The 14,815-nt window shown below is 39.3% G+C and overlaps 1 protein-coding gene across 4 annotated transcripts in view; it reads right to left on the bottom strand.

The window, feature by feature from the left end:
* Positions 1-14,815, bottom strand: part of AFF2 (ALF transcription elongation factor 2) — a 465,157-nt gene that overhangs the window by 110,233 nt on the left and 340,109 nt on the right. For all 4 annotated transcript variants that reach the window (XM_075941077.1, XM_075941079.1, XM_075941078.1 and 1 more), the window contains one exon: positions 9,566-9,617. In XM_075941077.1, the coding sequence (XP_075797192.1) occupies positions 9,566-9,617 (52 nt within the window). The remainder of the gene's footprint in view (positions 1-9,565; positions 9,618-14,815) is intronic.

Genomic DNA, 14,815 nt, shown 5'->3' with positions numbered 1-14,815 from the left:
AAGAGCGATGGCAGTAGCGGTGCTGGGAAGAATGCGAGGCGATATTGGCATTGTTCACGTTGCTCGTTTATCGCCTATGCAGGATTTCAGAGTTTAAGGGCTATAATATAGATTTCATACCTAGTCGGTTCCAGACAGGCACTGGAGAGATGGACAGAACAACATGCAACAAAAATGTCTGTGCTGTCCTTGGGCTGTTTTTGTGGGTTGCTCAGATCGTTGGTTCATTTAACTATACTAAAAATTACGCACAGTAATTTAATTGGATTTGTTGTAGATTTGTAACAGACCAATTCTCTTTCTATGAAAACCAAATTCATGGTGTGGCAGGTGTAGAATAGCCCATTTCCACTGGGGCACGGGGGAGAGGGGAGTATGGTCAATCTGTTCATAAGGCAGATTTCTACACACACCCTCGGCTGGCACAGCAAATTGCACCACCCTCTGCCCACTATCCTTGCTGTGCCCAGGGGGATTCACCCAGGGGGCTTATGGCACCCAGGTTTCATTAGCGCCCTCCCACAGGAGCTCCGTTAGAGACAGAAGTTTTTACCTCCCTGGGGGACTCCATGTTTCCTGCTTGCACAGGCTGATAACTGGATATGCCACCTTAGTTCTTTCTGGTCCTTTTCCAGTAGGGGTCACCCAACTTTAAGGTTGTACTGGACACTTGTGAGCCCTCTACTGTGAGCTATAGTAGCTGCCTATGTCTGAGTGTCTGTGTCTGCACTGGCCCTTATCTTAAGCTGAGGAAAAGCAGCCCATCCTCTGACTGGTTATCATTTGTAATTAACTAGGTCGCAAGAAGGCTTGTTTCTTCTGCCTCTGTTCCACCTATATGGCGCCTGTGCTGTGATCAATATTAGCAGGTCATTTCATGTGGGTATCATGAAAAATAACAACCTGACAAAGGTGAACTGTTTAGTTTAGAGCATAGTAAGGAATGTGTTAAGTGCATGCTTGTTTATGGGTCATTTACATGAGGAGAGGACCTCATTTGAGCATCATTTTATCGATCCTTTAAAATAGTCTGTCTCACTCCTTCTTTGCTGGGACTGTCTGGCTGCTGCGCTACTTTGTGTTTTGTTTTCCCCTACTGTTTTTTCTATGTCTGGTGAAGCTGAAAGCTGTTTCACATAGCAAGCTCTTGTGAGACAGCAAATTGGACAAGGAAAACACAATCCAGTGTCCTCTGGGGGAATATGATAGAGGTCTATAATATGACTGGTATGGAAAAAGTGAATAAGGAAAAGTTATTTACTTATTCTCACAATATAAAACTAGGAGTCACCAAGGCTGTGTCTACACTGGCATGAATTTCCGGAACTGCTTAAAATGGAATACTATTCCCTTTTCAGTTTTTCCGGAAAAGGAGCTTCTACATTGGCAGGCTGCTTTTCTGGAAAAGCCCTTTTTCCGGAAAAAGCGTCTATGGCCAATGTAGACGCGCTTTTCCGGAAAAGAGCCCCGATCGCCATTTTCGCGATCGGGGCTTTTTTCCGGAAAAGACTACTGGGCTGTCTACACTGGCCCTTTTCCGGAACAGTGTTCCGGAATAAGGACTTATGCCCGAGCGGGAGCAGAATAGTTTTTCCGGAATAGCGGCTGATTTTGTACAGTAGAGCGTCGTTGCTTTTCCGGAAATTCAAGGACCAGTGTAGACAGCTCGAAGCTTATTCCGGAAAGGCGGCTGATTTTCCGGAATAAGTGGCCCAGTGTAGACACAGCCCAAATGAAATGAATAGTCAGCAAGTTTAAAACAAACAAAAGGAAGTTCTTCTTCTCTCAGCGCACAGTCAACCTGTGGAACTCCTTGCCAGAGGATGCGGTGAAGGCTAGAACTTTAACAGGATTCAAAAAAGAGCCAGACAGATTCTTTTTCAGGTATGTGCAGCACGTATTTGATAGCCCTGCTGAGGGCCACAGCTGGAATCTTCATGGCAAACTTTTGTTTGGTCAGTTTCCATCACAGCTCCATTGTGCCGTACCACGTTCTGAGGGTTATTTCTATTTCCTTGTCATGGACAGAAACACCCTCCTATTAGGATGCACTCAAAAGATTAAATAAAATATGGGTCTGAAAGTGTTACAAGTCCTAAAATCTGTGGTGTTCCAGTGATTTCAAATTGTGTATGCACCGTGTCTGTCATATTCATTACTAAATTCCACTGGCATTCTTGAATGCAATGGCCACAAGTGTACAGAAATACTATTAAATGAATCCCCATGACTGTTGTAAAACAATGAACAATCCTGTGGCAACATAGAGACTAACAAAAATATACATAGTATCATGAGCTTGCGTGGGCAAAACCCATTGCTTCAGATGAGCTTGTGTTTTGGGTTTTGCCCAAGAAAGCTCATGATACTATGTATCTATATTTTGTTAGTCTCTAAGATAGGGATGTTAGCGTATAGTTGTTTAAACGGTTAATCAATAAACCTTGGTCTATCGGTTAATCCAAATGACTACACTCTCTCCCTTACTGCTTCTGTATCAAGGCAGTGGGGGTGGGGAGAGGAGGCAGGAGCCGGGAGTGCAGAAGCAGCAGTGTGGGGTGGCAGGTGACTCTCCAGGAGTGGGGCCGTGGGAGCATTTTAGTAACCATGTAAAAACTGTTGTGGCTACGTGATTAGTAAAATAACACGTATAGCTTCATCCTGACTTATGAACTGGTTACGGACCAAGCAATTGGTTGTAACTCGGTTCTTTCATAAGTCGGACCCCATAGAGTTACACGCGACCCTGCTGTTCGTAGGCGCGGATCGCATTCGTAACTCAGAGTCCGCCATTTACAACAGCTTCGGTTGTAACTGCGAATGGTCATAAGTCGACCGTTTGCAACTCGGGGGCTGGCTGTATCTAACATCCCTACTCTAAGGTGCCATGAGTAGTTAAAAAAACTACTCATTGTTTTAAAAGTTACAGACTAACGCCGCTACCCCTCTGAGACTCTTAAACAGGACTATTATAGGCCTTCTTGCCAAGCACACCATTTCTTATTGTCAAAAATTAGTCTTATGAATCAGGAGTATGCTAGGGTGAAGTATGCCCTGTGTATGGGAAACAAGACTTTTTTACTAGGGTTGCACAGAGTAAAATATTTTGAGTATCAAGGAAAAATGGAATGGGAATATTTTGACATTTCTCCATGAGCTTTCTTTGCCCACAGAATGAAAAAAGTTGAAGAATGACTACACTATCCAAATGAAAAGAACAACAAGGAGGCTTGTAGCATCTTAAAAACTAACAAATTTATTAGGACATAAACCTTCGTGGGCTCCATGAAAGCTTATGTCCTAATAAATTTGTTAGCCTTTAAGATGCCACAGGACTGATAGTTGCTTTTGCTGAAACAGACTAACACAGCTACTGCTCTGAAACTCTCTTGAATGGTTTCTATTTTCATTAATGGCTGAATGAAAATATTTCCTTATAGTTACAAAACATGACTCTGTATCTTAAACACTGCTATGTAAGCTCTTCATCAAAACAAATTCTGCTGTGGCAGCCATCAACGCTGCATTGCTTTGTCTGGGATTTCAATGAAAGCCAGTGACAGATAAACAGTTTACATTAAAAGACTCTATCAAAGTTATTTTGCTCCTAGTTTCATCCTAATCCATCTGATTTTTCTATGGCTTTGACAAGACGACCTCTCTCGCTGCGTGTGCAGTATTGATGTCATTACTGAAGAGCTGTTCCCCAGTCGTTCTGCTGATAACATAGTAAATGGAAATGTAGCAAACCTTGGGGAGGCAAACACCTTGTTCAGGATCTAGCTAAAAAAGCGAAAAATTAGAAGCGGAAAGGGTATCTATTGTTGCAAATAAGATGGCTACTATATCACTTTAAAACAGTGCTGTTTACTTGATGAAAATTTACTGAATCTTTTATATTTACAGACCTTAAGCCAAAAAGTCTGTTTTAATTTAACTTGAATAAATGCTTTGAAAGTTCAATGTGCATTACAAGAATCAGAAGCTCTCCCTACGGCGGACAGCATTTTTAGACTCTCAACTACAAAGTAATTCGTTTTGCATTCAATTATCTAACCCTAACCTAGCCAAGAAAGAGTATTTGGATAAACTATAAAACCTAGATCATGGACATGGATTATGAAGGAGGTGTCTTGCGCATGCATGGCTATCATACATGCAAAATATAATTGTTAATGACGGAGAAAAAAACAAACAGAAAAGATACAAATGTTTCATGGATTTCTTCTGCCAAAAATACAACATACATAAAATATTCAAAATAATGGAGCAGATTTGCAAATGGTATCAAAGTTTCTTTGGTTAAAAATACACAGATCTCCAGCAATGTGTTTTAAATTGAATGCACATTTCAAAGGTTATGAAGATTATTCTTGAGGAAGAACAAAGAAGAGATGGTTAATGAAAACGGGGTACACTACAGTAGTTAAAATACTGTACTAGGGCACAACTCTTTTGGATGGCTCTAAGCTCAAAGCTAATTTGAATTATATAGAGCTACTTTAAAGAAGAAAAAAAATCTAACCTGTGTTTTATCTAAGCTCTTTTAGCTGAAAGTAGTCACTAATTAAAAATCACGAGTATCCACCTCAATTTCTCATTTTTCGTTTAACTCAGCAATAGAACCAACTAAAGGCTTTATTCTTCTTTACACAAAACTATTAACATCAGAATACAGTACTTGAAATGCATAGCCAAGTTATGGGTTGACAAATAGACTTTGTCATTTTCTTTGTATTTATAATTCCACAGCCAATCTGAAATTATTGGGTAATGGGAGCATTCTCTGCTAAGTAACAGTATCTTAATGATGCATGCACCAAAATTCTGCTCGGCGACAATACTGTAACAGTTTAAAATCCAAGCAACAGCTTAAGTTAAATATAATGATGCCGCTCAATAACACATTACGCGGATGTTTACCTGGTGTTATGAATTTGTGCCACAAATATCTATCGGGTTGATCTGTGCACATATTAAAAAATCCACTGGAATGGGTCAAATGGTAGATAATGTAACATTTTAAAGACTGCAATTTTAATAAAACTGTCAATACAATTTTCTTTGTGAAAACATTTGAGACTGATTTTGTTGCTTATATTGAAAGAGAAATACAAGGTCTGTATCTTTAGATCTTTTATTGAACTGTGAGCACAGCATCAATAACTGCTTCTCAGCTGTAAATGAAAATTGATTCCAGATCTAACCCCTCATCTTCTGTGTTCCTTTAATCCCAAATCACCCACAATGGAAAGCAAATGAATCAGCATTATGCATAAGTGACACACAAAGCATGTGTCCCCTGCCCTGTTCTAAGGTGTCTGCATTGATGCAGCTGCTTTCCCCAAAATGTGATCAGATTTAGGAGAGAATTGTAGGCTCTCAGATAGAAGCACATAAAGCATTGTGATGAATTCTACACCTGGCTTGGAGTATGTGGCTCCAGCTTTATCACAGTGATCAATATGGTTCATAGATTCATAGGATTTTTCAGGCAGAAGGAACTGTTAAGATCATCTGACCCCATGCCATGACAAAGGCCAGAGAACTTAACTCAAAAAATTCTGTCTGGGGTCCATAACTTCTGTTTTAGCTGTAGCATACCTCTTAGACAGATATCCAGTCTTGACTTAAAGATTGTAAGTGAGAGGTAAAAACACTAATTTCAGGATAAGATATTCCAACAGTTAATTAATCCGACTGTTAACATTTTGCACTTATTTTTTGCTAAATTAATTACTGCCAATTTCCTACACTGATACTTGTTGACTATGGGCAAGTTACCTCTTAACCAGCTCTTGGATAAATTAAATAGATCAGACTTATTAAGTTTCTCACCACAAGGTATGTTTTCGGTATTTCAAATCATTGTTATAGCTCTTTTCTGAAACCTTTCCAATGTTTCAATATTCTTTCCGGATGCCATGAATATTGCATGGTCTCACTGCTGGCATGATCTCACTGCTGCTTAAAACAGAGGTAGTATTCCTCTGTTTATGTATCCAAGAATTATGTTTACCCTCTGAGTTACAACACTGAACTTGGAGCTCATGTTTAGTTGGTTCCTCCCAAGAAATGTGAAGACAAGAAGAGGAAGAACCTAATTGGCAGCTGGAAAAATCAAGTTGCAATTCAGATTTTGGGTTTGGACCCTTATCTAGTTACAACACAGATTAGAAACATTTTTGCTGGCTCATGGGACTGGGGGAACCACACAACTCAGCAAATAATAGTCTAACATTATTTACTTTCATTTGAGGAAAAATTAGCAAATAGTACATTTTTGCACCCTTAAACCTGTGGCTGGCTATTACAAGCTTTATAATACAAAAAAAGGTGATCTTGGAGGATAGGAAAATTTGAAAGGTAAAATAACAAAGAGGAGACAGAATACAGAAATGTTGGATAAACTGCTAATGTGCTTTCAAGCTAAGATTTTAATTTTTTCTCTGCCAGTAACATGGGTTTCCTATTAGCTGGTAGAATCTCCATCCCTAGAGGTTTTTAAATCCTGTCCCGACAAATCCCTGGCTGGGATGATTTAGTTGGGGTTGGTCCTGCTTTGGGCAGGGAGCTGGACGCGATGACCCCCCCGAGGTCGCTTTCAGCCCTAGGATTCTATGATACAGTATGAACATGTTTATATCTGAATTTCAAGGGCCATTTGACAGTAAACTCTTACGTTATAAAAATTAGTTTTGTAACTCGGTGCCCCACAGCTGAATGTTTGGTATCCTGTAATTTGTATACTGTAGTAATCTCATTACAGCTCTCATGAACGATCATTTTATATATTCCAGAAAATAGCATTTTGCATTCATGCATTTAAACATATCGTAACTGTTTTGCTGGTGTTTATGTATCTGACCAGTACATGTGATTAACATTTTTTTTCCTTTTCTATCCTTGCTTTTTTTAAAGAGACACAATCAAAACTTGTAACATGCGAAAGAGTTGCAAATGATTGCTGCACCAGACCCCTACATCTCCACTTGCCCTGGCCCCAATGTGAGATGTAATCTAGGATGAAGATCCAAAATGAAAGACACACACAAGTCATGAATGCAGTCAGTGGCGTAACACCAGTGTGAAACTGTGTGTGATCACGATCAGACCCTGAGTATGTTTGCTTGCCATTATTCTAGTTTCGAACTGGTATGAGATTGCCAAAGAGATTACATTGGGCCTCTCATTATGAATGTTACATTTGAAAGGACTATTTGGACAACTTCCTTATTTCCAATCAAGCAGTACACGTGTTAGCCAGATGAACTGCACAAGATTACACTGGTCTGCACTGCACACCTGTAGGCTTTGACTTGTGGGTGCTTGACATTGGCTTTCTGAGTCAGGGAGAGCTAACGTGTCCCGGTGTCAATGGACACTGCAAAGTATATATTTCTTGGAATGCCCAGAAGGAGGAAGTGGGAGGGGCAAAGGCAAAATGCAGGTAGTTTGAAGAATAAATAAGTGCAGCAAGTTAAAAGCAACATTTCTGAGGCTGTAATTACACAGACATCCCAAAGGGGGATTGCTTCGTTTCCTTTTCATATTCCTCGTTATGAGCTGGACAATGTTAAAATGTCTTATCAAGGAAGAAAGTAAGAATGCACAAACAACGCAACATTACACATCATAACGATTATGGCAATAAAATAGAAAATTTACTGTCATTAGTGTTCTGCCGTACTGTTTTATGACCTAAGAAAGATATGGGGCCAAATTAAACCCTGGTTTAATTCCATTGTCTTCACTGAATTTATATCTGGGATGAACTTGGCCCGAGGTGTCTAGACTTCCTTATTAAAAATGCTGAAAATATGCATTTCCCCCATTTTATTTCTCAGCAGTAACTGTAAATATTTATAAAGCAGAATGGAAGAAAGGACAATGGCATCAGCAAGTTTTCTGCAAATGCTTTTTCACTAATGTCCCCTGTAGGTTGAAAGACGTCTGCTATTGATTCACAGCCAGGTCCTGACGGCTGTCTCTTGGGGAAATGGGAGTGTATCACTGATATTTACATTAGGAATGGATTCATGGTTGTGTGCTCTAAACCCTTTGTTCAGTGGCTGGAACGAAAGTTCCACAGATTTTCCACTACTTTGTACCCACTACAGTCATTTATATCAGTGCAAAGAGAGCGTAAAGTAGGTGTAAACCATTACCCCTGGTAGGAGAGAGCACAGAACTCCAATTTGGGAGCATTTTACAAGCACTTGTATAGTTGTAAGCACCTACACAAACTGGGAGCAAGGCAGTGGAGTCAAGATGATACAACAAGGGCTAACAGGGCATATCTACTCTTGAAAATTATTCCTGAATAATTCCACATATGGACACTCTTAGGTCTGGTCTACATTACATGGTTAGACTGATGTCAGCTACCTTATGTCAACTTAGCTTTGGAAGGGTATGTCTACACTACCCCGCTAGTTCGAACTAGCGGGGTAATGTAGGCATACCGCACTTGTAAATGAAGCCTGGGATTTGAATTTCCCGGGCTTCATTTGCATAAGCGGGGAGCCGCCATTTTTAAAACCCCGCTGGTTCGAACCCCGTGCAGCGCGGCTACACGGGGCACGAACTAGGTAGTTCGGACTAGGCTTCCTATTCCGAACTACCGGTACACCTCGTGGAACTAGACACTGTTAAAATGTCTTATCAAGGAAGAAAGTAAGAATGCACAAACAACGCAACATTACACATCATAACGATTATGGCAATAATAAATGGAACGAGGTGTACTGGTAGTTCGGAATAGGAAGCCTAGTCCAAACTACCTAGTTCGAGCCCCGTGTAGCCGCGCTGCATGGGGTTCGAACCAGCGGGGTTTTAAAAATGGCGGCTCCCCACTTATGCAAATGAAGCCCGGGAAATTCAAATCCCAGGCTTCATTTGCAAGTGCGGTATGCCTACATTACCCTCCTAGTTCGAACTAGGAGGGTAGTGTAGACATACCCGAAGTGTCTTCACTTAAATTTGGCTCCTTCCTCTCTGCTACACTTTAGAAACACCAACTTCAGGAGCAGAGCAAAATTATGGTCAATGTAATTAGGTCACCAAAGATTTAGTATAGACACTGGGTCATTTGTATCAACTGTTACTAGCTTTCAGGAACTGACCAACAAGGCCACACAGTGACAATACAATCGATACAAGTACTCTTGGTGAGAACGTGTCCTGCAGACACAAGGAGACAAGTGTGAATACACACATTCAATCTAATAACTCTAGTGGTGATATGCTGATGGATGTTAGGTTGACATAATTGTATAGTGTAGACATGGTGTTATTCTAGAATAGGAGTAATCAACTTTCAGAGTGAATTAAACTGGAAGAATGTACTGTTGGGGTAAAAATGTCCAAACATGGAGCTATTCAGGATCTTTGGGAATAGCAATTCCAGGAAAATTGAATGTGTAGGCAAGCCCCATGGTTTTGGACTGTAGAAATTTACCCAAAAATGGATTTGATACAGATATAGTAAAATTATATGCAATCACATTCAACTGATAAAGATATTGTCAGATATCAATGTCATATGAACTTATCAGAATTTTACCTGTTCACTGTCATCTTCATCACTGCTGAGTTTTAGATCATCTTCAAGCATTCTGGGGAAAAAAAAGAATCCAGAATTACATTTAATGAATTAATTGTATAAATTATAGGCCAACCTAGCTCTCAATGAAGTCAGTTGGAAAACTCCCAGAGAGTTTTGCTGGAGCAGAATCAGGAGCTATGAAAGGAACTTGTGAGTACATTTTGACCATAGTATTCTTTTTTATGGAAACAAATGCAAAGAAAGGATACGTTGAAAATGACTCCATCACCAAAGCTTACAATTAGCTCCTCTTTTATGTCCCCTTCTGCCTGCTGATTGCCCCACAGTGTTTCAATTACTACAAATGGGCATTTCTAAATTGGGAGAGTGGGGTTAAAATAAGAGGAAGCACAGCATCCTTCCTTGGCTGGAAACGAAGAAAGAGCTCACCCTACCTTCTTGACTCGGACAACGGCTGCTGCTCTTTCTCGGCAGGTAATCTGAGGACCTGCCATGCAGGAGATTGTGAATTAGGAATACTAAGAGGAGGTGATGCGTGTCTGAAGAATTTCTGGGCCATCCAGCAGTCCTGTCAGTAGGCATAGTAATATCTCAGGGGAAGACAAGAGTTTCCATGGTAGGAATCTCCTCTCCACCGTCTCTTTTCTACAGGAGAATCTGTTCCCTATGCAGGATGAGCGGGAGGAGACCATGTTACCCCCAGCTTTCTCCCCGCTTTGGAAGGGGGAAGTGATGAAGAATGTATCATACTATATTAACTGCCTATTTTATACATCTCTCTTTCGAGAAATCAGTTTTGATACCTTTTTAAGGTGCAGGAATAAGATATTTACGAATGTTTTGGAGAAGAAACCATTTTACCTGCTTTCATGCCAATCTAGAGTCTCTATTTTCCTGAAGTCTAGATAATCGTAGAATAAAAATGGGGAGCAGCCATGTTTATGCTCCTACCCAGTTACTCACACAGCAACATTTGGGTGGCAACGGGCCCTCTTGGTACACAAACTCTTTTTAGCTACACTTCTTCTGCTACCCCAATCTCTTTTTTTTTCTTATACGAAATCCCTTTATCACTCTAAGATGGAACAATGTATCGGCGTGCATCATTAAGACCTCTCATGATGGCCACTGAAATTGGGGAGCATCCTCTCTTCTCTTTTGATCTTCTGTCTCTGCAGTCGATTTGCCACTTGCAATAACAGATTCCTTTGCATGTTGATGGAGACCAAAGTCTATGAATCTTAATTGATAGTTTTTAAATAACGGTAACAATCAATGAGTGTTTTGTTTGGATGGTCTTTTATTCGAAGACTACCAGTAAATCATTGCCATCTACAAAGGGACAGTATTCCAACTGGTCAAATATCAGCCCTCTTCAACCACTGCTAGTGCCTTTAAAAGAGAAAGTGTATGGAGAACTTTAACTGGCTAGTAAGTTATCTGTCTTTTAGTGACCTCTGTTGTCGGGCACCTCCGTGGTTACAAAGTATCTGGACATAAAACTACTAGTCATTAACCTCTTGATAAATGGCAGATGCCTCCTTGTAAAATGTGAGCTCAGAGATGTAAGTCCGAGGTATGGATAAGGAATCTTTTCCTCCAAAACTAAGAAATCTGCAGGAAATATTAATCTTTAAAGGGCTAGATTTTAGTGATGAATGGGAACTTTTTATGTTGTTTATCTAGCAGACACATTCATTTGTTTCTTCAGTGGCACGGCCTGCTGTACCATTCACAACAACAGATCACTGTAGCTTGATCTATCCATAGCCTTTAACTGCATCTTAAGAATTCCTTATATACTATGCACCCAGAAAACTCAACTATAACACTACCCTAATATGTGAATACATCTCTGGGACTCTGAATTCTAATTCAGTCCTTAAGTCCTCTTCTAAAACCTACATCTCACTTAATTATGCAAAATATTCTGTCCCTTTAAAGCAGCACTACTAAATAATGTATGCTGTATTATTTAACACAAAATATGGAGCTAAGAAAAATAAGACAAGGGACTGTTTCATGAATTAAGGTTTTTTTTTCTTTCTTTCTAGCCATTGCACGTTTTTTTCATTTTGTTACATGTTCAATTCCTTCTGGACATATTCTGTTAAAGTAAACCAAACAGATAAAGTAAATTCTATATTGGACAAATGAAAAGAAGCAAACAATAAAAGATAAATGAATACACTTAAAACAGTCTTGTAAAATGGCTGATTAATAACTGTCCTTATAAAGCATATGTTACAGACATTTTCTAACTGTATGGTAAGCAGTAGGTATGTTTATATTGAATATTGAACAATATAAATTTGATATAAAATATGATGATTAGTAGGAAGAACAACTATTGGAGTTGGCTTCAGATAAACTAAATCTGCAGGATTTATGAGTTCCTGTCAAGAGACTAATGGATGTTTAGAAGACAAGAGAGAGGGGAAAAATTGGATTTGTGCATTTGTTTAGCGGTTCCAAGCTTATCACTTGGAGTATATAATTCTTCTTCTCCTGGGCTGCTACATGAGGAATATGTCATCACATTCAGTTACACAATTCAAAGGTTAAACAACCAAACCACACTGCCACTTAAATGCATCATCCTTCAGAGGCAGATGGAACAATTAGAAAGAAACTGAACATGGTACCAACAGTAAATATATGAGGGTACATCTAGACTATGTTCTTTTTTTGAAAGGAGATATGCAAATTCAGTGCTAATTTGCATTATCTTCTTCTGATCGCTTTTTCGAAAGCAGTTTTTTCAAAAGAGAAAGCAGTTTAGATGTGGATTTTTCGAAAGAACTCCCCTTTCTTGAAAGAACCCTGTACGTGTCATTTTTTAAGAAAGAAGGGTTCTTTTGAAAAAGGGGGGTTCTTTTGAAAAAACCCCATCTAAACTGCTTTCACTTTCGGAAAATAAAAACGCTTTTGAAAAAGTGATCAGAAGAAATTTGCATATCTCCTTTCGAAAGAAGAACGTAGTCTATATGCAAACAGGGAGGGAATAAACTAAAAAAATATATACTAGTTGTATACATGAAAGTAGAATGTTTGAGAGTTCAGATAGCACTTCTCCCAGATGATAAGGAAGCAATATTTTACAGAAGGTGGAGGACTTAGACATTCTTCAACTATTTTAAAATGTGTCTAATATTCTGGAGATGGGTGTCATGGTGGCTTATACATCTAATGCATCTATTAACTCCCATTTATAAGCAAGTGGCATCTTATCACACTTAAGACCCCAAAAGGGCTTTTAAAGATTATCAGCTACCTTAACCCAAGGCGACTGTTTTATGATCATCATACCTACAGAAGTACCATGTGTCAGTCTCAAAGCACTGAACCAGGAGAGGTCTGTATCTATGGTACTTTCTAACACTATCTATGTGCTCTGACCACAACATTAAGTCTGCTTGAGAGAGTTATGTGTAAATAGGCACATATGATCTATATGGCACAATGTAATTGTGAAACTTAAGAACACCATGTTTTGAGATCACAGAACAAATTCCTTGGTAATATCATCCCAGCTGCTAATAAAAGGCAATTCAATGGATATATTAATGTTACAATGAACACAGTCAATGAGAGTGAATCAAAATGAAAACTGTCTGTATCGGAAAGGTATCTCCTGAGATTTTACAAATTCATTTCATTTCCTATTCTTCTCTGACCTCGTCGATATTAATGTTGAATATATACATGTGCTTGTTTGTCTTTTCATCTGTAGCTAATGCATTACATCACTTTAGGGAAAGTGTGGGATTAAGAAGGATTTTGGATCTCATTATTAGAGCAGTGCCATTTCCAGAACAACAGTTAAGGCTGTGTCACCATATTCATTATACTCTACTATTTTCAGAGGTTTATAATTTGCTATGTGAATTTTCTGTGGTCTGAAATGAGGTGACAAAGAAACACATTTATCCCTGGGGCAAACTGGTATAATTCTCCTTGACTGACTATTACCCCTTGCTGATTTCAGAGATGAATCTCCTACAAGAGCGGCCTCTTTATGCATTAGAAACTTAGATAGAAAAGGGGTTGAATGAAGGTTTGATTGGCATAAGTTTGGGAGGGCCACACCACTGACACACGACAAAAGTTTTATTATTTTGAGATGCATCAAAATATTAGGCTTAGTGGACACTTTGAGAAAAGGTATGGATTGAAAGTGAGTCTGTCCTAAAAAAATTAAATAATCAAAAAATTGGGAGGGATATGTGATTTTGGTATAGTGAGTTGGATCATTGCTGTTTCCTTGCTGCTCCTGGTGTTTTCCCCAAAGATCTAAAAGCCAGAATGAGAAACATGTGTGCACTAAAAAAATATACTTCCTTAGACATGAACAAAGATTTAGTTGGGGTTGGTTCTGCTTTGAGCCCAGAGTTGGGCTAGATGACTTCCTGAGATCCCTTCCTACCCAAGTTTTCTATGTATAAAAGAACGTCTTTTCTGGTCAGGACTTGTCACTATAGGGACTAGTAAAGATTCTAAGAGTTCCACTAGGATCCATCTAGTTCCAACAGAAGATTCTGTGGCCAACTCTGCCCCCTTCTGCACTCAGGACAGCACTGCACAAGGATAAGGTAACTACATTCCAGGAGTTACCTTAAAGCTCAATTAAAAGGGAACCATTATAATCATTTGTTCAGGCAATAGTGGAGGGGTAAAAACACATTACCCAAGCTGACATGAAGGAAAAAGATAACAGACCCTTACTTAGCCTGGACTGCAACTCATTGCACTGTCAACAAACCCAGGTGAGTGCAGGAATGGAGCCAATCCTTCAGCCATCATTATAATAAATGATGACTTCACAAAATGTTTTGTGCCTGGACCATGCAAACAGGGTGACCAGATATCCCGACATTACTGGGAACATCCCGATATTCTAGACTTTGTTTTATAAGGTAACTATTCCCTCCCCATCCCAGTCCTATTTTTGACACTTGCTTATCTGGTCACTCTATTTGCAAATGAGCAAGTGAGAGTTTGATTTAGGAAAGATGAGATCATTATTATCCATAAAAAAGGACAATCACCAGATGCCTCATTTCCAATAATTCAAATACCATTTTAACAAAATCTTTAGAATTCCCCAAAGAGATAGTGTCATAGACAGCAGGACTAAAATGTTATCTATCCATCTAGTCTGTAGGCTAGATCTAAAGCCCAGCAGAGACAATAGGGGTTTGCCTAGACTACAGGGTTTTGTCGACAAAAGTGGGGCTTTGTCGACAA

This window comes from Pelodiscus sinensis, chromosome 13 (genome assembly GCF_049634645.1).
Source record: "Pelodiscus sinensis isolate JC-2024 chromosome 13, ASM4963464v1, whole genome shotgun sequence".
In the NCBI taxonomy this organism is placed as follows: domain Eukaryota; kingdom Metazoa; phylum Chordata; order Testudines; family Trionychidae; genus Pelodiscus; species Pelodiscus sinensis.
This window is presented reverse-complemented; position numbering and strand designations above follow the sequence as displayed.